At 31.4% G+C, this 26,562-nt stretch overlaps 1 protein-coding gene across 1 annotated transcript; it reads right to left on the reverse strand.

Moving 5' to 3' along the window:
• Positions 1–21,777: 21,777 nt before the first annotated feature.
• LOC145054696 (Metallopeptidase M24 family protein) lies at positions 21,778–26,047 on the reverse strand. Its single transcript, XM_079002945.1, has 16 exons — positions 25,857–26,047; positions 25,733–25,782; positions 24,941–25,001; positions 24,739–24,834; positions 24,494–24,643; positions 24,272–24,403; positions 23,987–24,114; positions 23,850–23,892; positions 23,293–23,376; positions 23,082–23,123; positions 22,923–22,993; positions 22,753–22,806; positions 22,562–22,667; positions 22,411–22,479; positions 22,167–22,310; positions 21,778–22,013 (listed from the first exon to the last, which is right to left on the reverse strand). The coding sequence occupies exons 1-16, from the start codon at positions 26,016–26,018 to the stop codon at positions 21,888–21,890; spliced, it is 1,518 nt and encodes a 505-aa protein (XP_078859071.1). The 5' UTR covers positions 26,019–26,047; the 3' UTR covers positions 21,778–21,887.
• Positions 26,048–26,562: the final 515 nt, after the last annotated feature.

The following is a 26,562-nucleotide window of genomic DNA, read 5'->3' on the forward strand; positions in this document are numbered from 1 at the left end:
CAAGTTATACATTTTCAAACATGTAATACAAAATAAAAGAATATACATTTTCAAACAAGTATCACAAAATACAAAATAAAAGATTATTTGGAAATAGAGATTTAGGGTATGGTCTTAACAATTTCTCATATTTATATTCCTCCCCCCCCCCCCCCCAAGTAAATTTTAATATATAATTTTTTTTTTAAATTTATATAAGTTTTCATAATTTTAAAGTTAAATTATTGTTATTTATAAGTTATAATTTTTGTCTCTTACTATATTTTAATGTTACGCTTTTAATCACTTGCATAATTTTTTTTTATAGTTTTCATTTTTCTTAATATTACTTTTTGTTTAAATGTTACAAAATTTTACATTGTTTGGATCAAAAATTTATTTTGATACTTTTACGGTCCACTTCATATGATATAATTGTCAACTTGCTATATATGGATTGTTTTCATTTGTAAATCAAATTTTATATATGAATTGCAAATTAGTTACCCTTGTGTATTAAAGTTACGTTTTTTTGTCTCTTGCATAATTTTTTGTTATAATTTTCGTTTTTATTAATTGCAAATGAGTTCTCCATCGCAATGCCCAAGACGGCTTAAATACTAGTTAGGTTCATTTTGCAAAGTAGATTTTTCTAATAACCACAAATCAAAGTACGATACTATTTTTCAAAATACATATTATTTAGTATTTACTAACATTGTCCATCTGTCTAATGTTTTTACTAACAAAAAAACAAAACCTAACTTGTTTTCTTGAAGAATCGTTTTCATCGGAAGGAATTGGTAATTTTTCATCTTCTTTACCTGTTTTTTTCACGACTCAAAACATAAACGGTTTTCGATTCAGTTGGTCAATGGTGAATATAAGAACTATATCATCATGATTATGATTAAGATACAAGTATGATGGGCCTTGCACCATGAATTTTCCATTTAATCTCATTTATAGATCAACTCTATGTAAACACAACAAAACTTCATTCATATTAAGGTTGTGTTTGGCGCGACACAGCTAGCCGATAAACTAGCTAATTTTTTGAGTTTTTTTAAATTGTTATGTTTGGCAACCTAAAAAGTAGCTGATAAGCTAGCTTTTTAAAAAGCTACTTTGAGTAGGATTTTATGAGTTTTTTAAAAATTTCTCAAATATACATTTATTTAATTACAAAAAATGTATTCTCCTAATATCATTTTATGTCATTTTATATATCTTTCAGCTAGCTTATCAACTAGTTTTACCAAACGTTATTTTTTTTTCAGCTAACAGCTAGCTTTTCAGTTATCAGCTAGCTTTTCAGCTACCAACTCGTCTTTCAGCTAGTCTGCCAAACATAACCTAAAAGCTCGTTATAACCCAAGTAATAATACAATAAAAATACATCTTTTAGAAAATAACGTTGTAATTTAATTGAAATCGTTAAATTCTTAAAAAAATACGTTCTATTTCAATACAAATTACATAAATAACGAACCATTCGATTTCCAAATTACAAATTAAAATAATCGCAACAACGCTCTTTACAGTCACAGATACGTTAATTTTCAAGATCAATGGCTAAATGTTGCTATATTAATAACATAATTTACATGGTTTCAAATGACTACTTAATTATCATTGCATGTTATATTCCCCACCTAAACTTTTTCCATAACCAATAACCATTAACTGGATAGCAAATATTAATATTTATCAAATGGGTCAAATGCAAACGATAGTAATTTACTTTTATTCATTTTTTTATCATAGCAATCTACGTTTATATTTTCCTATTACATCATTGTGGTTTGAAAAATCTACCATGTTATAGCAATATCGTCCAAATGGAATGAATTTTCAATGTTGTACTTGGGTAGATTTTTTTAAGTACAATGTTCTAATAAGAAAACAAATGAAGATACAATGCTATTATTGGGTTGGTTTTTCAAAGTACAATGTTTTAATGAAAGAAAAGTTGGAAGAACAATGCCGTAATTAAATTAAATGAAAGTAAAATGCTATACCAATATATATATATATATATATATATATATATATATATATATATATATATATATGAAAGAATTAAATGCAAATAATAGCAATGTACCTTTATTTATTTGTTTTTTATAGCATGCCACTTTTTTATTTTTCCTATTGAGGCAATCTATAACAAATAACAAATACGAAAATTATATATACAACACGCATTTTATTAAACATAAATTGTCGTTGTTTATGAAAAAAGGAACGTCATATATAACAAGTCATAAATAGAAAATAATTTATTTTTTTAGAAACAGGAAATATTATGTTTGATTTAGCTTTTCTTTTAACGAAGATTGGAGCCACCATCTACATTTATGTTCCAAAATAAACTGAGCTCATGATAAGCCACTATTTTGTAGCAACAGCTTTAGAAAATGATAAAACAAAAATCATAATTTTGAAACACTTGGTTAGAAATTGAACCTTTGTTTCTGTTGGAACTAGCTTCACACATGAAACAACTATTTATTAACTACATGCCAAAAAAAAAAAAAATCATAACAGAAATGTTCATTTTTAAGATACTATAGATAAATTAAGGGAAATCATATAATTAAGTTCACCTTCCTTTTCCTACACGCTAACCTGTAGAGTACCCAAAAACAATGTTAAACACTAAATCATCATCTAGAATAATTATTGGTTGATAAATGTTCTCAATGAAATTATTTAATGTTTTTAGAAATTATTATTGATAATTGAAGAAAATAGTTGGTGATATATACTTATAAGCCAGTTATCACGAGCATATAAAACTGTATTTAACATGTTCTCATATAACAAAAACTATCCCATCCATTCTGAAATAATAATATCAACTTGAGGGACAGGAAGGTCAATTTCCTCAATCTTTCCTTTTAGAACAGTTATCACTGCAATATTCAGCACAAAGATAACGATTCAGCTCACCAATCAATCCTATCCTATGTATTAAGAGGGTGTTAAAACTTTATATATATATATATATATATATATATATATATATATATATATATATATATATATATATATATTGCAGGAGTAATAAGAAATCTCAAGCATATGAGCTATAAAGTATTCACTAGAACCATTATAATACAAAGAGAAAAACAAAACCTATTCCAACTTTAACTACATCAACCAAACTTTTTTAAGACGTGATATACACAATACGTTAATAAATAGATGTTCTAGGCAAATTCCATAGCTGAAAAAACATTCCTTCATCATTCGGATCAGATACATAGGCATAAACAGAGAAATGAGAGCTTTATGTTTGCTTAATTACCGAAGTGAGTAGGAATAGAGATAACAATCCGTTCGTAATTTGAATTGTATGCATAATCATAAAGATACATTTGTGGTTCAGTTACCGAAGTGAGAGTAGGAATCGAAATAATAATCGGCACTGGTCTTATCACCGTCTCCAGGCTCGCAAATGGAGGAATTTTCATCACGATTGGAGCTTCCGGTAGCTACTTCTTCGATTGTTTCATCGTGGTCACCATATTCGAATCGATTTTTTTTCGGCCTAGTATCATTCACCGTTGAGGTTTCGGCATCTGTAGGATGCATTTTTTGCAGGGTTTATATTAATGAAAATGAAAGAACGAGTTAGTTTAGGGTTTATATTAATGGATACCGTTTGTGAGAATCGAATAAGTTTATTCTTTTGTAATAATCCAATAAGAATAAGGGGTCGTTTGATAGTTGCTGATTGGGTTAGAGCTGACTGAGATAAGAGCTGACTGGGTTAGAAATGCTGATTGAGTCCACATCTGACTGAATTTATGCTGTTTGATTATTTATCTGACTGATTGTGCTGAATGATTAAAATGACCATATTATCCTTATGTTGTCCTTTTGTGCTGGATAAAATAATTATACAAATAAAAATTATCACATTAAATCCAAATTAAACATACATAATTAAAAATCCAAATACGAAGTGTAATATAAAATCCAAATACACGTTGTCATACATAATAAAAAAGTATATCATTTAACGTGAACCATTTGAAAGTAACTGATTAGCAATCTGGTCACGCAAATTAGTCATATACTCAACGGCTTCCGAACCCCATTCTATGCCTTGTATGTTTTGGCCCTCACTTCCTCCACCTCCCACATTAGGAGTAACCATATTGTTTTGTTCAAAGTTCGTAAATAGGTCATCTTCAATATCGTACTTCTTTATAAAATTATGGATCGCGACACAGGCAATGACTATGTCTCTTTGCACTGGAAAAGGATAAGGAGCCATACGTTTTAAAATTGGAAATCTCGCCTTCAATACACCATAAGCACGTTCAATGAAATTTCTAAGTTGTGCATGAGCATGATTGAACCTTTCTTCCTTAGTTAAAGCTCTGTTTCTTTGAAAATTAGCTAACCAATACCTAGTATTGCGGTAAGGAGCCATAAATCCACGGGTGTTGGTGTATGCGGCATCACAAAGATAATATTTATCTGTAGATGGGTGACAAATTAATCATATAAATAATATAGATAATAAAACTTATAGAAAAATGACAAACCTGGTGGAGGGAATGGAAATCCAGAAGTCGGATTAAATGCAACTTCTTTCAAAACTTTAGAATCGTGTCCTATGCCCTCCCATCCAGCCCATACAAAGGTGAATATCATATCAAAATCACAAATTCCGATTACATTTTGATAACATTCACCTTTTCCTCGTCCCCTATAGCGAGTTTGTTCATCAACGGGCACAACTGCATGTACAAGTGTTCCATCTAGTGCACCTAATGCTCCAGGAAATATGTTTTTTAGCCGTCTATAACGTTCCGAGGTATTTCTTGTTATATTAGAAGATGTTGGTACAATAATTTCTCTTGCAAAGCACATCATTGCTTTTAGCACTTCATGAAAACATTGATGAATCGTTTGTATGGAGTGGTGAAATCTTTCTTTAACAACTCGAAAACGTTCATTATGTCCTACAACATGTAAAAATATAGCCATCTTCTCTTCAACGCTTATTGTCCTACTATGTTGCAACCAATTTCTTTGAGTAAAATGATTGCATAATAATACAAGTGCATCTTGTGAAAGACGTATCATATCAAAACATTGTATAGGATCTCCGTGTATCAAATCTTGTGTATATGCATGCCCATTTTCTTCCGATTCGTTAGCTTTTATTCTTTCTATTCTTTTTTTTCTTTTCCGAACCAACATCAACCAATAGCATGAGAGTATAAGGAAACCTAAAAACTCTCCTTCCTTATCCATATGTAACCTGTTACATGTTAATACAAATCACATAAGTTTTATAACATAAACCATAAAATTAAGCAATAACATTAAAATGGATGGCATATAACTCCATAAAATAAAAATCCATAACATAAAAATCCATAACAAAAAAGTCAATACCAATTAACAATCCTAAACATAACACATAAACAACCTAAACTTAAAAATCCTAAACATAACACGAGACAACCCTACACATAAAAATCGATAACATGTACCATAATATAAATCCATAAAGCATAAAGAAATAAGCAACCTAAAGTCATACTAAAGTCAACCAAGTAATCCATAATTCTTTCCCGCACTTTTCACCCACAACTCACAAGTCGAAGACTCGAGGCGTAACCAAATTTTCCTGTTACCAACATTTTCAGCGAACAACATAAGAGCGGTGATGTATTTCGGATCAGAATTTCCCCACTCCAAGCCTTTCAATTTTTCAATACATTCATCCATCTCCTTGTCAAGATTATTAGTTTGCGCGAACGCCTGAGCTGCCTTCATAATTTCCTTGCCAACCTCTCTTATGTCATCATCTAGTGTTTCCGTGGGTGCATTTCTTTTTCCTCTTTTATTTTTAGATCGGGCAGACGAATCTCCACTTACATGTAATGCACTTGTAGGTGGGGGTACTGTTGAAGCTGAGGCTAGGATATCCATTTGAGGCGGAGTATCTACCATCTCGATATCCTCATAATCTTGTGTGGTAAAGGCTTCTGCAGGATGAGGGAGTGTCGAAGATGGTCCCCAACTAGCAGCACCGGTCTAGGTCGCACCATCAAACAACTTGGTGCATAGATCAGGGTAAAGGAGGGGTGCATTTCTTAATTTCTCAACCATCTTGTTCAACTGTTTGAAAAAATAATTTTATTATTAAACTTTTTAATAAATAATAATGTGTTTTAAATTAAAAGATTACCTTTGCTTCTGCTTTCCACTCTTCATCCGTCATTTGAAACGTGTTTGTGACAGGATTATAGAGATTCCCAGTTTTGTTTTTTAATTTCAACCAAACTGCATACTTGCTTTTCAAGTAGTCATAACGATATTTCATTTGTTTTTTGTCAACAACAAAGTCGTGTTCTTTTTTTAGTTTTTCAGCTATTGTATTTCATGAGGTACTTTTAAGACCACTACCCTCCCGACCGTTATTTGTTAGTTCTTCGATACATGCATCAAGAAAAGTTTTGTTCACAAAATCCGAAGACCAACTAGCTCTACTTCTCTTTTCATCCATGTCTAAGGAATAAATAAATGTTTAGCTTGTTATGCAAGTATATACACATATTTCCACACAAAAACACAAATACATATACATATACAAAAAGATGTAACACAAATAAATACACCAATATACACATAAATTTGCACACATATACACAAGTATATACACATGTTTAGCTCGTTATGCAAGTATACACACATATTTCTACACATATACACAAGTACATGTATACATATACATATACACATAAACATATTTGGAGGATATATAGTAATTAATCAATACACATGTTTAGCTCGTTAATTACTATACACATGTTTAGCTCGTTAATTACTATACACATATACAATAATTAATCAATACACAATTTTCTGCATCATAACTTTTCCTCGTTAATTTTGTTCCTTTAAAATTCAAAAACACAAGTACATGTATACATATACATATTCAATTTTCTGCATCATAATTTTTTCTGCATCAAGAAATAACATGTATGCTCCCATGGAAATTTTAGGAATCAAGAACATGAAAATTGAATTCTAAAGGAACAAAAATAACAATTTCTGTTGCTGCTGTTGTTTATGATGCAGAAAAAATTATCACTTGTGGACAATTTTGCCCCTGAATATGAATGCAAAAAAAAAAAATTAGAACAACACAAGGAAAACAAACCTCCTGCATATGTTGCTGATGGAATTCGTTGCTGGAAGTTAAACGTGCGATTGTTCCGATTCACCAATTCTCTTCTTGTGATCGATGTTCTTGCTGTTGGCCGATGTGGTAGTCGCTGGAAGTTAAACGTGGGAGAGATGATTGCTAATCCGATCGAGTAGAATGTAGGGCAAGCGATATGTTTTTGTTATTTTTTTCTCGGTCCGTCGATTAGAAAACAAGGACCGAGTCCTCTCTTTTTTTGGACCGGATCCTAATGTTGGACTGAGTCCTTCCACCTATAATCAAAATCAAACGTGCCAATTGGTTTTTTATGGACCCAGTCCCTCTTTGGACCCAGTTAGATACCTTATCAAACGACCCCTAAGTGTCTAATATTAGAAATCCTTGTTAATATTATATACAATCCATCATTTCACATGTTAACCTATTAAGTTTTCATTTTAAATTTTAAATTTCACATTCTAATTATATTAAATTAATAACATTAGAATAAAAAATAAAATAAAATTAATATATATTATAAGATGATATAATTTCATGTATTTATTTAAATCAACGTTTATAATTTTATAAAACTAAAATAATATCTCTTAATTAATAATTTATTTGAAATAACTGATTAATAATTTTAAGTTTTTATTTTGAAAGTTTAATTAATTTTATAACCATGGTTCTTACGGGTTATAAACTAATGTATTTTATGTATAAAAAACTTATATATTTTTTCAAATTTAAAACATACACTTTCACTATAAATACTAACCATTTTATATACATTTCATTTTCAAAAACATACAAACCTATTTTCAGGGTCGGCCCAATACCTAGGCGAGTTGGGCTAAGGCCCAGGACAACAAAATTTTGAGGGCATCAATTTTTCAGTCTAGCTGTATATATAACAGTGGACCAAAAAAACAACCCAATCCTCTTATTTCTGATTTCCGTTCGTGTGAAGGCAGCAAGAACGTAGCAACTGAAGAAACTGTCGATCGTATTCTAAATTGCGCCTAGAAAAACTAAACGTTTTCTAGAACCAAGTTGTTGTTGATTGGAGAACTACACATTGAAATCGTCTGTTATTACTTTTCTCAATCGTCGATTTCTTAGATACGATTTCTATTTAAATCTTATTTTATGCTTTCAAATTACTTAGTCATCTGTCAGTCGATTACATAGCTCTCAAAGTGTTTATGAGTCAATTTCTAATTTCTAAATACACCAATTTCAATAATTTGAAGTTCCGATTTCTCTAATTTTTTATTTCTGGTCGATGGTTAAGTTTTGGTGAAGTCTTGGTTTCGCTGTTCTAGGCGCCGATTGCTTCTCTGTGGGTGATACATAGCCAACCACACCACATATTCTTCTTAAGTTCTTGGTTCACATCCTCATAGTTCCATCTCAGTGCACATCCTCAACACGACTTAGGGGATGTTTGGTAGGATCTGAATTTTTAAGAGGTCTGAATTTCTAAGAGGGTCTGAATTTTTAAGATCTGAATACTTAACATGCTATTTGGTTTGAACCTCTGAATTTCTGTACTGAATTATAAAAATGACTGTTTTACCCTCCATATTATTTTATACTGAATTCAATGTTTATTTTTGTAAAATAATTAAACCAATTCCTTGAATGGTTAAAAAAATATATAAACATCATACAAATTCAAAATTAAATATACAAAACTATACAAAAATCTAAATAGAAACATTTTGGATGACATTGTTATAACTAAATAGATTTATTTAAATACAATGCTCTAATTGGAAGAGGTGAAAATATGATGCTATAATAGATAAATCAATAAAAGTACATTGAAATTTTCTCATTTACACATCACCACAAGTACAATAACCTTGTCTAATGATTATGTGTGTTCCAAATCACTGATATGTGGAAGCTCATTGAAAGCATCCCTATACAATCCATAAATCATTGCAGCCATGACGTTCATTCAACAAAATGGAGGTATTTTCTTGCCTTCACAATGCTTATTTCTTCCATGTAAAACGGGAAAAATATTCATTCACCAAAAACTAAAAACAAGGCACCAAAAGTTAAATTTAACACTAAACACATGAGAAAATTCCACAAAATTAAACAATAAACATAAGAACATCTCATGTCAGATGCAAATTGTAACCAAACATCATTACAATGGACTATTTATTCAGAGTTATATCACCATAAACCAATTGTTCATTAAATTTCTTGCAATTATGAAGTAATTTTGTATTCTTTGAAAAAAAACATTTACTTGCAGCTATAATGGAATCAAGCTTCTAGCAAGCATGTGCATAAGAATAGAGTAGAACAAGCAAGGAATCACAATGGTGATGTGGCTGTTGAGCAACATTATAGTGACATTAGTCAAAAGGGGAGCTTGTCATAAATTGTAATGTTTTTGAAACCACCGATTCAAAACATCACAGAAAACCCAAAATATGAACATTTAAAAACTCTGAATATTAAATCGATTTTAGATTTCACATCAGGAGAACAATTTGATTTCAAGAATGTGGAGTGATTTTAGAAACTTTGTACCTGACCAATGAAGGAGATCGGAGATTGCCTGGTGGAGACCGACGTTGTCGAAGGCGGAACCAACGCTAGAGAGGGCGACGCTTTCGAGTGTGGCACCAGCGATGTCGGAGCTTGGTGGAGACTGACGTCTTCGGTTTTCGATTTTTGACTTTAGGGCATAGAAAACGCCGGGAAGGTTGCTGGGACGAAACAAACAGGGAGAAGAGTTTGTTGGGACATCGACGATCGGCTGGGCGGCGTCGTTGGCGACAGGAACCAGGCGAAGGGAAGCATACGCAAACTGGGGAAGAAAACTGTGACAACTCGACACTTTTGCACTGCACAATCGATCCATATACCCATATTTCACTTAAATATAGCACCTTTTAGCAGAATTTTGGGTCCGCACGAGTGCTTTAGGCTTAGTATATCTTAGATATGGGCCTTAAGAAGGGTTAGGAAGGGTGTTGCATTGCAAAATCAAGCCAAACACACCAAGAGAGGTGTGTGCGGCCAGCCAGCCGCACACCCAACTGCAAACCCTCTCCAGCCTCACACCCGACCCTATATATAGTAGAGGACCCCCTTCCATTCACTTTTGGCTGCACCTTCTCTCTCTCTCTACTTTCTCTCTCTAGAAACATCATCCAAGAACACTTAGAAGTCCTCCAAAACGTGAAGAACATCATCTTTCAGCTTGTTCTTCACCCCTTGAAGGAGTGCGGCCGCACACCTTCACCAGGTGGCCACACACACGCAAAAAATCCTCCAAAGTGAGGGTATGGCCTCTAAAATCGATCTAAGACTTAGTTTGACACTTGAAAACCCCTCAAAATCGACACATAGGACTCAAACAAGGAGTGTACGACCGCACACTCCTGTGTACGGCCGTACACACCCTCTGTACGACCGCACACTCTAGTGTGCAGCCTCACACACAAGTCTAGCCGCATTCCCTAGACGCACACTCACTTTTATGGCCATACACCCACTCTAGTACCCATATTTGGTCTTAAACTTGTAAGAATCACTAAGTACGAAACATGGGACACTTAATCCTAATGAATCCAAGTCCTTAGGGTGATTTTCCATCATGTTTAGTCATGAAACACCCTAGCTCTAACTCATATACGTGTCACCATATGATTGATAGGGACCACTTGTGTTCAGAGCATCCGTTGACATTCAGCACTCATATCGATCGCACACTCGAACCCTACGTTAAACTGTGAGTTCATACCCCTTAATTAACCTTTCGAATGTTTTTAGATGCTTTTATGGGGGGGGGGGGGGAATACAAGTTGAATCCAACAATTTATAGTATCAATCACACGTAGTTGCAACTTACAATCAAAAGGGATTCCTATACTTTTAACCGTTTTGCCATCAAAACTGCTTTCAATGTTTATCAAACTCATTTTAAATGTTAATTTGTTATAAAAACTATTTTCTAACTCTTTTAAACTTCTCATGTTCCTCAAATATATCCACACCAATATATTTATATAAGTAAGACTTGAAGGACTTAGGACTGATAGCTCACCTTATTTCTTGTTCTTGTTTGATTGGGGTCTTAGGGTATATTGTTATCTGTCCGACTGTTGTTGAATTCTTAGTTATATATTGTATGTATTTGTGTTGGATATGAATACCGTCACTCAGTTCAATATTTTTGGGTATTCAAGAAAGACTACAACACGCTAGTTAACTATAATGGGTATAGTTAAGGTTTACCACTCCTTACTACCATTAGTATGATACTTACCACGGTTAGTACTATTATGAGTCTCTACATGTTAAGTACTATACAAGAAGAATACTATATACTATACAAAATAACACTAAATACATTATACCGAGAAGCACACTATACGCTAATACAAGAGAACATACTAAAACAGAATGTGATACATTATTCCTCTATACAGCACTTTACTACGCCTTCACCATGTAACCTTAGTCTTCTGGAGGGAGAGCGGACTCTACATGTATAGATCTATATAGGGCGGACACTCACACATCCCGACTGCTAGTTACAGTCCGAGCCGACTAGGCCCAGGGATGATAACATGCTACCACACTACATATGACTTGGAGGGTCATGATACATTCAATCGCCTATCCGCCTGGTTACATACAGAATCACATTCGGATCCATAAATTAACAAATTAAGAATTAAAGGTAAAATAGACTCCCCGAGGTGTATTATACACTTATCACTACCTAGAGCCTGCAGTGTATTTACCATTTAGTCGGCAGTAACACTGCTGGAACAATACATTATTTTCCCTATTTACTTTGTTCAAATGAAGTCCAAACTATATTTTTATAATTGGAAGTCTAATTGGGAAAACTTTTACACACTCAGAGGATCAAACCTACAAGTAACTATGTCTTGGCAGAAGACTACATTTATTAGAAAATACGGGATTTTCTAGGGATTCACACTATTTTCAAACTTGATAACAACTTTCATGTTACACGATTGTAAACACTTTTATACAAGCAATGACACTAAAATCTTATGAACTCACCAGCTTTATGCTGATACTCGTTTTCAAAATAACTTGTATTCTCAGGTTGGCAATAGACAGGTACAAATGTTGTTTTTGAGAAGACGGAGCGCATACAAGACTCCTCTTTATTTTGATTATACTTTTTGGTGTCTAACAAACTGTACAGGACACGTTTGTAATACAAGTACTATATTAATGCAATGGATGTTGTTGCTTGTTTTTACTATTGTGCATTGTTATGATACTGTACACGACGTCCTCCACCCCAGAACGTATTCCGCCGTTCTCGGTTTTGGGGTGTGACAAAAACGCAGGAGGAAGACGCAAGAACAGGAGAAGAAGAGGTGGGTTATGTTCGACCGTGTGGTTCAGGGCAAAACAAGATGCACAGTTTTTTTTTAAATTCATACTTTGTTCCATATCTAAAAAATTAAGAGGTGTTTTTTATTTTAAGAGGTAAAAAATAAGACCCAAACAAACCATCTGAATCTGATTTTTTCAGACATTGCCTCTTAATTTGACAATTAAGAGGTAAACAAACGGGGCCTTAAGCCTTTTTCTCTAATTTCTATCGAAAAGAAGTTTAGTCATGGAGGTATATACTTAACCCTATGTGGTGTTAACACGGAGGCCTAGTCTTTTACAACTGGTTTCCTTTAAAAACATACGCTTTGTTTACTGTACATATAAATTTTTTGTGTGTCTGAACAATGACTTGAGCTGATCATGTATCAGCTAAAGAATACAAGTTTAGATTTTTATGTTTGATTTCGTTTATGTCGATGATTTTGTTAGATTTTGTTAAACTCTTGCAGTGATGAAAAAAATGCCTCATATGATCCAAGTTTCATAAAGTTGTTATTTACTTTGAGCTTTGATTCTTAAAATGTTATCTAGTTTTAGATTTCAAAGATTTTTTTAGAGATTTTTTTTTTATTTTTGATATGCTTTGATGATCTAATCCAATGTGAGGTATGGTTGATCCTACTCTTTGTTTCGTAGGGAGAACCACATGCTGAAGCTGGTATATATATTTATAGTTCTTAAAATTTTTAAACTTGATTAAGGATTCACCTTTATTTAATCATTTACTAGTTGTGAAACCCGTATATTATACGGGTTGATTAAAACAAAATGTTAAATAGAAACGATTAAATGAGAAATTTATTTGAATTTGAAATTTAAAATAAATAAAAATTATAAGAAAAAAAACATGCAAAAAATAAATAAATTAAAATTATTGTTTAGTTATCAGAACCGTATACTAAACAGGTTAATTATAACAAAATGTTAAACACAAAGGTTTAAACTGTAAATTTATTTGAATTTTAAAATTTAACATTTGAAATTAATATCATTATGGTAGGTTTAATTTATGGAAACTAATTAATAATATATTAGAAATGAAAAATGAAATAAATGACAAGTGGAAAATAAATATATCTCTAAATTATGACAAAATGACATATGGCAAATTAAATAAGAGAAGGACATATGGCAAAATCATTCTTATTTATTAGGGTAGATTAATATCCTTTTTTACTTTTCAGTTAGAAATATGAAGTGTAACGTTTGGTTGAGGCTTGGTTATTGCAGCATGAGGTAGATTCTTAATTTGTTAAAATGTATTAGTATTGTAATTACCCTCGAAGGATGTAAATGTAAACTGATATGAAGTTTAATTAAATAGAAAAAACCATTGTACTTATAATTAACAAAATTTATGTTATATAAAAATTTAGTGCGTCGTCGATACAAACATATGGGCATCCGTTATTCATCTCGCCCCGGGTATACAAAACCAATGGACCGGCCCTGCCTATTTTTTTATATTTTTCTTCAAACTATGGATCCAAATCAAAATAGTTTAACACTCCATCAACCTTAAACACTCCAAATGATGCATATGGCATATTAGAAAATCTTAAAAAATATGCACAAAAATAGTAGCAATGATTTCCATATTTTATCAGCTGTATGCCAACTATACAAGGTTACCAACGGCGGTAAAGCATGCTGCCACCGATAAACACGAGATATTTACCGTAAGGGCCAAAATGGGTCTTTTTATCCGGAGACGGCGCATTCAGAATCGACCACCGACTCCAACAAAATCCAAGAGCTTCCAAGTCGGATGTGGGTTTTGGATTTGACCTCAATGATGACTTAGACGACACCGAGGTAGAGTGTCCACGGGAAGTCCAACTTCGTCAACCATCAAGAAAGGACAAAGAGAAACGGGCAACATCTTCATTCGGAAAAACGAGTAGCGCAAACATACTTGTAAAAAATAAACAAAACTCTACTTTTTCTAGAAAAAATATATAAATTAATGGAGGAAGATTGTCGCGGGAAAATAGCTCTTACCGATCTTTAAATTATAACCACAAAGCCTCAACTGGATCTTGATCTGAAAAATCTTGCGACATTTCCAAAAATTCAATAACAAGTCCACGGAAAATATGACAATTAGGTTCTAAGGTTTTTAATATTTATGTTTAATTTCTATGTTTTTTTAGTAATTTATGTTTAAATTTCTATGTTTTTATGTTTTTTTTAGTAATTTAGGTTTTAAATTTCTATGTTTATATGTTTTTTTTAGTAATTTAGGGTTTAAATTTAAGTTATGTAATGTGTTTTTAAGTAATATAAACTATTTATTTATGTTTATTAATTATTTTTTTATTTAATCTAATGTCAAAAAAATAAAAAATAAAAAAGATAAATAATGTATAGTGGTAACCATTTCCAAAAGCTAGTGGTTTGGTAATGGACATACGTGACATCACTTTTCTAATATATTAGTGATGACCATACTTGTTCGCCTTAGACCATAGGTTATGTATCGAAAAAATCTTTCACTTTTTGAGTGTCATTTCAGCTTTTTCTTACTCACATTTCCATCACCAAAAATGACGAAATGAACATCTTTCACTAGCTTTTACTATATTTTATTTTTTCATATATTTTAAAAAATATATATATATATATATATATATATATATATATATATATATATATATATATATATATATATATATATATATATATATATATATATATTATACAAATATTATACTCATTTGTGAGGAATTAAAAACCATAAATTTTAATATATGTTTTATAATTTTTTAGTAAATATATAATTTAATAAATATTAAAAAAAAAGATTGACCAATCACATAAAGAGAGAGAGTGCGAGATATCCTCCCCTCACTCATCTTCCCTCATGAGGGAAAGCTTCTCTAACTCTTTTTCCGCTCTATACCTATACCTATTGGCCTTATGAAAAAAATAAAAGGAAGCTTATCGAGAAAGACAATCATTATTTATTGAAAGGAAGATTAGAGAAAGGAATACTTGACTTATGTGAATATTCTTTAAAGTTTAAACTATCATCTCAATTCTCGGAATAAATTGAAGAGAAAAGAAAGAAAAAAAATCATTTTTTTGTCATTTTTTTTTTTCTGAATAAAATAATGAGACAACCATAAATCTAACCAAATTCATTAACTACTTTTCACTTAATAGCCAAATGTTTCCAAATAGCCAAGGACATCATAGGTTTTTAAAATCGTCTACCGTTTCATACATAGTCTACGGTTTAAGCGTTTGGTATATATATTTTTTTCATTTGCACATGAAATCGTATATGAAAAAATCACCTACGATATGCTCTCTATTAACTATGGTTTGGGAAACCATAGGTGATAAAAACTATTGTTTCCTTTTAATAACTATTGTTTCCTATGAATAAATATTGTTTTGTTCTTGGCTTTCAATTCATTTTTCGATCAAACTATGGAATCAACCTAAAATACATACCGTTATGCACAACTATATCACTATACAAGTTTGAACAAAAAATGTAGAAAAAAAGTTAACGGACACCGTAGGTTTCGTAAGTCATAGAGTGTATCAATGCCTCTAAACCGTAGTTCATTTAACCTCATTATGACCAAACCATAGGTTTCTTGATGAAACCATAGTTTTCCCTAATTTTTGACCAAAGGTTAATTTTTGGCTATTTAATGAAAGTAATTAGGAAAAATGATTATTTTTGTCATTGTCTCTAAAATATTACATTGTTTATGCTCATATGGGTACATTGTTCATAAATAAAATGTTACTTAGATAATTAACTTTAATTTGATTAAGAATTTATAATATAAAATTTAATATTGATACTAAAAATGTATTTATATAAAATATATATTAGTTGTAATGTATGCATAACAAAAGTTTAGGTTAACTTTAATGTTGGCTAACCGGAATTTCAAGCATTATGTCGAAGATAATACCCTTTACGACCAAGCTTGGTGGTCATGTGGTTGTGCACCACGACCATACATACTATCCATGGGTGCATTGTGGTGGCATGAGCGTGGTGTTTCATCCCCTACTCCACGAACCACCACAACCAATTAAAAAGGAAGTTATCTCTTTTCCACGATCGTGGCTATGTGGGGAGTACTCCATCTATCATTCATTTATCATGTGGTGGTGATTTTGACTGAGCCGGAAGAAAGCCATGCCTTTTGGTGTGGAGAGTATATATTTGTGTCATCTATAATACCATTGAAATCTAATATATTTTGAATAATGAGAAATGACACGAATGCCCTATTAAGTTTGTAGGGTTGGTCAATTCAGTCCCTAAAGTTATTTCGTTGCTTTATAAGGGAACAAAATCGTGAGTAACCTGTCTTTTTAGTCATATTCATCTATTTTTAGTAGGTTTCAGTGCCATATCCGCAAAATTTGCCCCATCATCTATGGCATGTGATCGATTACCTGTTAAAATTAATAACTCCTACTTTTGCAAAAAGAAAAAAAGAACAATGTTCAATAATCAAGAAAATTAAAAGCTTCCTAAACAAGAATTACATTGGTTTCATTTCAGCCTTTTTTTTTTGGACTAACCTCTTGTTTTTCTGGGAAACAAGAACATATATCATCTTCTCCAAATCTGTCTTCTGGCCAAACACTCCAACTGTTGTCGGCGGCGGCGGCAAACAAATCTCGTTAGATCAATCCTTTCAATTTGTGTTACTTGTATCGTGTTTCGATTTTGTTAGATGTTTATTTTAGGTGGTTTGATATTTTTGATGTTCATTTTAGCTATTAATTTTCATCACAAAAGTACAAATCTAAATCGATTTTGTTGACATTTATTTTGGGCTCTCGATTTTGTGTTCATATCTTCTTCCAAATCTCAATTTTGGGTTTTTGATTTTTGTGTTCAAGTCTTCAACTTCACCTCTTTGCATCTAGTTAAATTTAGTAGGTGTTGGTTATGTAAAAGTTGATTTTTAAATCTTCTTCCGTATTTTAATATTGGGTTTTAAATTTTCTTCTGATCTAAGTTTTGGGTTTTCATTATGTATAGTATGTGTAGAAGTTAACTTTCAAATCATTTTCTAGATCTTAATTTTGGATTTTTTTTATGCATCTGATTAAATATTTTTGTTGAAGAACCTGGTGTTCTTAATCTTATCGTGTTCTTGTATACTTCATGTTCATCATGTTATTTTTGCCTCTTTTCAAAGATTTGAATAGTTATGTGTTTGTATTTAGCTTTAATGATTTGTGGTTATTATTCAAAGCCTTAAAGATTTGACCTTCTAAGCTTTGCTTTTCGTTTTGGTTTGTTCACGATGGTGGTAGGGAAAGGTGATGGTGGTGAACGTCTGAACAATGATGGTGGTGATGGTCTAACCTTCTTTTTATCATCATTTAGAACAAAAGATCAAATGAATCCTTGAAGATTTTGAAGAATATGAAAACACTTAAATAAAATAAAATATGAAAATACTTAATAATTTAATTTTTAATTTAACATAAAATCTGAGTCAATGACATGTGGAAAGTTTTGTTAAACCAAAATGTCACCTGTCACATCACATAGTCATAATGTAGCACTGAAACCTGCTAAAATAGGTGAAGATGACTAAAAAGACAGGTTATTCACGACTTTTTGCTCCTATAAAGCAACGAAATAACTTTAGGGATTAAATCGACCAACCCTAAAAACTTCATAGGGCATTTATGTCATTTCCCTCTTCAATAATCATTGTCTTTTACTTTCTTACAACGTAATTAATCATCATTTTCGTTGATTTATTAGTTTAGTGTATTAATGAATTTGCAAGAGGAAATTTTAAGACAACAATGAAAGTGTGGCTACAGGGTTCGAAAGAGGCACCTAGTATATGCTAATTAGCGGTGGCAAGGGGGGATGTTAGTGGCAGATAAGGGTGTGGGTGTGTTTTTTCACTAGAGAAAAGAAGAATGTAAGTTTTGCAATACTTTTAAAAAATAAACATGTAGAAATGTGTTTTTTTTTCTTCTTTGGGATTGTGTGGGTCACAAAAAATAATCAGAAAATTGATTATGGCCTGAAATGGTTACATGTATAAAAAAACTTAGTTCAATGGTAAATCTTGTATAAATGTAGCTTTAATGGTGTTTTTGAACATTAAAGTGGTTAGACCTTCAATAACCGGTTGTATTACTTAAATCTACCTTCTAATAAAAAAATCCTACTTAAGCCACATGTCATCTTTCTACAAAATGCTTTGTCATGTGTTATTCTTATATGCAAATGCTTTTTCAATTTCCGCTCACTCCAAAAACCTTTGTCAATCGCGTTTGTATCCTCTTATTCTTTTACAAAATCACATATCACATAAAAATTTTATCACTTTCCATGTTGAACCCGGAAAATCAGCCATTTAATTAGTAATATCAAGGAATTTTTAAATTTGAATTTTTCCTTCTTAGTTGAATACTCTAGAAATCACGAACTAATTCAACATTTCTTTTTGTAATTTGATAACCACAATGGGAATATATAAACTCTTTTGTAGACTTTGTTTGATGTATTATTTTTAATCCTAATTCTTCCATGTCTCTTTCTCTCCACTCGACGATATTGGAAATATGTGGGTTTGATTTTGAGTTCAACCATGGCTGATTTGGTTATCTTCCGTCAATGCCAATACTACCTATAACCACCTCCACTCACCTTATTCTCCATCTTTTGGCAAACTGTTCTCAATACTATTTATAACCACCACCACTCATGGAATCGATTAACTTGGTTTAATAGATTTGAATGTGCACGACAACCGTTTGATAAAATGCCTACATGAATTGGAGCGCAGTTCTACTTTGGGTTTGCTCAACATTATTTCTACAAGTTTCATAGAGATAATCATACTTTTTTCTAAAGGTAAACTCTTGAAATATTTAACTAGATTATTTTCTGAATTTGTATTGGATATATGTAGTTGTACTTGAAATATTTAATACATTTTTGCCCATGAGGATGAAAGGTGGATCAATCGTTATAATAGAACTTCTCCTCACATCTTTAAGTTCTTTTTTGTTTGAAAGTTTTGCATATTTTGGTTATCGTAATGCTTTTTTATGGAGTTAAACATGTTTCCTTTGTCGTTAATATTGTTAAATTATGCCTTCTTTTTTAATGGTTATGAAAAGCATAACTAAATGCAAGACTTCCATATGTGACATGACAGCAAACAAGGTAAAGCATCATAATTTCATTATTTTCTGTTACACCCCTGTACTAAACAATATTCTTTTCTTTTTAGCTTTTTAGTGATTTAAATAAAAAGAACATCGATATAACTAACTGGATTTTTTTTTTGTTTCGACTCATTAGCACTTGACAAAAAAAAGACATGAGCAAACTGTGGAGTTCGTTTTATATCATGGAATTAATTTGTGATCTGCTGAATTACTTAGTGAGCATAAGGGATTTTTTGCAACACTTAAAAAGAAGCTAAGATTTTTTGTTTTAGTTGTTTGTTTGAGGTTTTGTATGACAATATCTTTAGATTTTCCTTCATTTTTGTGGAATAATTAGAACCTAATAACTTGAATTTAGTTTTTATTATTCTGTTATATTACTTGATAAACATGATTTTTGTTGTCTGTTGTGGGACTACAAAGCATTGTCAAGCATGGATGATAAACACGATACAATATATAACTTAGCTACCCTCACTATATTATAGCTTTTTCATTTGGTTGTGTGGGTTGTTTTTGTTATACTTTTGTTTGAGAGCTATTAATTATCTTTGGCTATTGATTTTAAGGTGAATGTTTTTTTTTCTTTCAAGTACCAAATCAAAAGGGGACAATTCTTTATTTAATGGAACTTTTACAGGTCCACCTCTAACCTTATGTGATGGAAATTCTCTTAACCTTTGTTAATGTAACTACAAAGGCATCTAAAAGATGTGAGTTTATTAGCTGCTATTATTGTAACTGCGTCACTTATTCTTCCTAACCTAAATTGTTACAATTCGTTTGATTGATTCTTTTTGGAAGATATAATCTCAACTTACATTTATGGAAGGAAATTATGAAATCATATTTCTGAAGATTTAGTGGAATAGAAAATTATACTAGGATAAACTTAACATATTAATTGTTACATGATTACATGAATTATGATCGAAGGGTTTTATGAATTTGATTTTCAATTTATTCCATGTTTACTGATAAGTATTTTTTATTGTTAGGGACCGATGAGAAGACTTTCTTTTTATATCTCCTCCGTCTACAATATGATCATATTAATTTAAAAATGATTACTAATTTTTATAATTTGTATGTTATTTTACTTTGCGAACCGTGGTTTCCATGGGTTATAACCTAGTAACAAATATAAGTTTGATAAGTCATATAAGAAGCAATAAATGACTAGATGTTTAAAGAATTAAAAATTTATTACCCTATCAAAATCATTTTCCCTTGATATAGACTAACAATGTCTAGATGGCCCTTCAACCTCCCTTACTAAAGTACTAGTAGTTTACAATTACATGTTCCATAAAAGTATAGTTGGTGTTATTGATGAACAAGTCGTATCCTTTTTGTTTCCGTGTGTTTCAACCCCGTTAATATTAGACTAACAATGTTACTAGTTTTCAATTTCCTTTACAAAGAAAATCAACATTAGTAGTTTACACTTTACATATTTTCAATATTGAAAACGATAAACAAGTTGTCCCTTTATGTTTCTCTGTATTTCAAAAGCAAGTATACCTTGCATATTCTCATTTGCAAATTTTCAATTAAAAATATTTAGGGTGCGTTTGGTTGTGAAAATTTTTCCAGTTTTCTAGGAAAAATTTCCAAGAAAAACGAAAATTTTGAAAACGCGTTTAATTCGTTCAGTTTTCCAAAGTTTTCTAAGAAAATGAAAATTTTCAGTTTTCCAAATTGTATGTAAATTAGAAAAGTGATTTTTACAGTTTTCCAAATTTCTAAGATGGAAAATGAAAACTCCACCCGTTTCAACCAAAAGCGTTTTCATTGAAAATTAAAAATGAAAACTCAACCCTGTATTCTGAAAACATTTTCATAGAAAATGAAAACAGTTTTTCAGAACCAAACGCACCCTTAGTATGCCCAAAGACAAGAAATGGCATGTCATAGGCTCTAGTACCCAATCAAATACTTCTAAATTGAATCTTGAGAATCGAGTCAGAAAATTGACACAGTCTCATACCTCATATCAGACCCAGTAAAAGACAAATCAAACAATTTTAATTTTAAAAAACATAATTTGAAGATCATTTTTAAATTTTAGTAACATATATGTTATAACTAGTTTATTATATTATCTAATCTAAATCTAAGATCCTCCATTTTCAAATACCGATTTTTTGACAGGCCATGGTGCACCAGCCATCACAGCTTCTACATCCTCGATTTTTCTAGGAACTTTTGTCATGTTCACACAACCATCCGAGGTAACATACTGCAACACCACACAACAAATAAACAATTGAATATATATATATATATATATATATATATATATGTTATAAACTTATAATAAAATAACATACACATGAAACATGAAACATGAAGATGAAAGATTGGAAAGGAAGGTAATTTAATTTTATTTTACCAGATCACTCTCGATACGAACTCCACCAAATCCTCTAAACTTAGTGATTGCTTCACGATTAAAGAACTTTGATGTTTTTGAGGAATCCATAGCTGGAATCACCAATGCATCAATGAAATAGCATCCAGGTTCAACTGTTATCACCTACACAAAACCATAACATTAACCTACTTTCACCATTTTATTATAAATAAATAAATAAATAATACTCCAATAATAAAGTTTAGTGTGAACACAAACAAACCATTCCCTCCAAAAGATCTCTGCTTGTGCGTAGGGACCTTAGTCCTGCTTCTTTGGGTCTTTCAGCTCCCTGTAGATACATATGATTGGTGTCTTAATATTATTTAAGAATCATCATTCATCAACCAATTTTGACCAATTAAAATTTTGACCTTTAAATAGCCACCAGGATCGTGTGTATCAAGTCCCATGAGGTGTCCCAGCCCATGTGGCATGAAAACAGAACCCAATCTTTCAACCATCATTTCATCAACATCACTATATTAATAAATTACCAAACATAAGTTATTTATATTTATTAGATTATTATATAAATGAATGCACCAAGGAAAACAAACAATACCCAACAAGGAGGGATCCTTTCTTCAGTGACTCAAGAATAGTTTTCTCTGCCAATCTGATAAAAGAAAAAACAAAAACATTTTTTCCTATTAAGACATTATACTTTAAAAAAAAAAAAATAAGTGAAAGTATGTTGCTATTTCAATCAATGGAGTCCTGTAATAATCTTACTTGTGCATATCTACCCAGTTTACTCCCGGCTTCATGGTAGATATAACATCATCATGAGCATCAAGAACAGCCTGTAAAAAAGTCAAAAAGTCAAAGCAAATGTTGATACACACCAAAACATCACATTTTTTTCATAAGATAAAAACAAAAAGGCCTTACGTTATAAATAAGACGTTGATTACTTGTAAATTTCCCATTCACCTGTATGCATCATTACATATGTCACAAAACAATCAATAAATTGGAATTTGACATCAAATGAGAATTGAGAAGCATCCTATTGCCTATATATATATATATATATATATATATATATATATATATATATATATATATATATATATATATATATATATATATATATACTTACTGGAAAGGAGCAAGTTATGTCAGAAGCATAAAAATGGAATTCAGCTCCCATATCCAATAATGCCATATCTCCATCGTGCAATGTCTGCACAATATAAGTAAAACATATTATTCACATTAACTATCATATTATTAAAACAGACATTTCATACATTTATGATATTGATATGAATATGATAGCAATTGTGTGTTATATTGTGAAATGTCATTGCTTTTTTAATTAGTAAAAGGTGAAGCTTTTACATAAATTCGAAACATAAATTCAATTTATATTATAATACTACAAGTCACAAATATTACAGTTAAAAATATCATTATACAATTAAATAAACAAAAAATGTGTAACATCCAAATAATTAGTAAACACCAAATTTACTGTTTTATTATTCACCAACACCAAATAAAATGGTGTTGGGTTGGAGAGATTTGACAACAAATTTAGTGTAAGAAACGAATTTTGGTGTTGGGTTGATAAATTATGAAGTTTTTCTAGATGATAAGCCAAAAGAATTCATTAAATCAACTTTTATATAATAAAAGAAGTATAATTAATTGTACCTTGTCATTTGGAGCTGCTGCATGCCCATAATGAAGAACAGAACTGCAGGATGAAAATAAATAAATAAATAAATAAATAAAAGCTAATAATATATGAAAGATTGAAATCCAAGAAGGAAAAAATGTTAAATGATCACCTGTTATCACCAGTTGCACAAATACAAGTATAGGAACAATGCCTACAGCTACCATAGTAGTATGTGTGGTGAAGAAATAAGCTTTCCATCTGATACTCCTTCATTTCTGGTTTTGTTTTCCTCATCACCTACTCAAAAGTTAGTAAATATTACCAAAAGATGACATCACCATATACAAGCAACTTATAAACTTATAATATGCACTGATTAAATAAGAGGAAACTGAAGATTATTTAGTAATCAGCTAATTTCAGTTTAGTCATTACATAGTGGAATGATATCTACCTCAATGTGAGCTTCAGAACTTATATCATTGGCATATTGAATCACAGAAAGCTCCAATTTTGACTTCAAAACACGGCATTCAGTCAAAATAGGGTGCAAGGTCTTAACATCTGTCTCAAATTTCTCAATCCCCTGAAGTAGCAAAAAGAACAAATATTATGAGAATATAGTATCACTAATTGAAGGTTAGAAAGAGAAAAGTGCAATGCAATCACAAGGTACCTCAAATGATGCTGGTTTAGAGAAGTTTTTGCTATCTGTATTCAACCCATGTAGAAGAAACAACAAGGGTTTTCCAGATCCATGATATTGGTTATTAAGGACTTCTGTAATCTCATCAGTATAATGGACCATGCTAACTGTGTATACTTCCTGCATGTTAATATTAAACAGGTTAATTTGCTAAAAGCCTAAGATAGGCAATACAATGAGACTCTTTTGTATTTGGTAGGATTAATGAAAATTACTTTGAAATGGGATAATGGCTTTATTTCACCCATCCAAACAGCATACTCAGAGGGCAATCTTGGAGCAAAAAGGATTGAATTCCCTGTATTTACATCCTACACCAGCAAAACAAAAAGAATGAGTAGCAATAGAAAAAGATTACATAACTAATCACAAAATATATATATATTAAAATATGACATGAAAACAGAAGGGACTCACAATAGCTCCATAAAAACCAGGTTCCCGCACTCCAAAGAGATATGCAAAATAACTTTCCTGTCTGGAAGGAAGTCGGATACCATCAGTAAATAACTCAAGTATACACATTGATATATAAATCATCTTAAAAAGCAATACAACACATCAATCTCTATGGCTTAACAGGACTATATGACTACAAGAGTAAAAAATAATCATGTTTCCTAATATTGCCAATGTAAATCACACTCATACTTTAGATTATTTGAGGATGTTAGAAGTGGGTAGTGGCAGTGTGTTGATGGTCTATGAGCCCTTAAGTTGTATTACAAGCCATTATGGATTAGTTATTGGCTTATTGCATAACTAAAGTCTATCAACTCCAATTTGTAAGTGGGCTTAAAATTGATAGGAACCAAGCATATTTTTAAAGAAAATGGACAAAGCTTTATCAAAAAAGGGCAACCTAACCACACTTACAGAAAAGGTAACAGTCTACTTTCAAGAGGTAGGCCAACTCTCCCTGATGATGCTCACTCATTCAACTTCTCTTTTAATAATGAAATTAAGGTTACATTCCACAACCCTTTTTCTATAGCCTAACTTATAGAAATACCAAAATCCACGGATTGACAGGGAAACTTCTCCATCCACAATTCATTGCAGCGTACCACCTTCTAGTTCTTATATAGATAGCATACAGTTGTACAACAAAGAAACAGAGATTGTTTCGTTTGGATTTCAAATCATATCATCTAATTTAAATATATTCAATTGCACGAATGAATTGTACAAGGTAATCGCCGGAAATACCTAAAAAGATCTTCATGATCGGTGCAGTAACGAGTTTGCTCCTCTCCTCCCTGACAAATAAAACCGATTATTAAAAAAAATATCAACAAAATCAGTTTAGCCAAGCTCGATGTAATTATTTTACCTGAAGAAGTACGAATCCGTGTAAAGGACGAGAGGATGAATCTAGGTTTTCTCGGAGGTGTTTCAACAGTTTTTGTCTATTTTCATCGTGAAGCTTTTTCGGGACCTCGGGTGGAGGATACAGCAAAGACGAAGAAGAAGAATCCATAGCGATCGTCGCCATTGACGAGCGTCCTTAATCCACACTCTACTGAACTTATTATACTAATCGCTTACAGTACAACTGTTAATCGCTCGGCTCGACTAGAAGCCCAAACCATTGGCCCAAATCGAATGTTGTATAGGCTTATGGTCAAGGGGTTGTTTATTTCGACATAAATAAAATACAAAATGTATAATATCGTAGAATAATTATAAAAAAATTAGGGTTATAGGTGTTATTGAAATGTGTAAAAAATATAGTAAAATCGATAAATGTATATAGTTGTTGAAGGACTTCTTTGTAGACAATATTTTTTGTTTATTAGTTGAACGATCTTCTTCGTCACATATGAGTACCTTCAAATTACCGGTTTACCCTTCTGATGATCATTGTCCATACTAAATTAATGATTTATCATTCGGATAAAAAATGGAAGTATCATGCTAAAAGAATCATTTTAGTACATGTGTCATCTCAATATCTATTGTTGGATAACTTTTTCAACTTGATGCTTTTCTAGTTTCCTAAGTCGAATTACCTTTTTGCCTTTATATTTCCTTACATA

This window comes from Lactuca serriola, chromosome 5 (assembly GCF_051521515.1).
Source record: "Lactuca serriola cultivar US96UC23 chromosome 5, Lser_US96UC23_V15, whole genome shotgun sequence".
Lineage (NCBI taxonomy): Eukaryota > Viridiplantae > Streptophyta > Magnoliopsida > Asterales > Asteraceae > Lactuca > Lactuca serriola.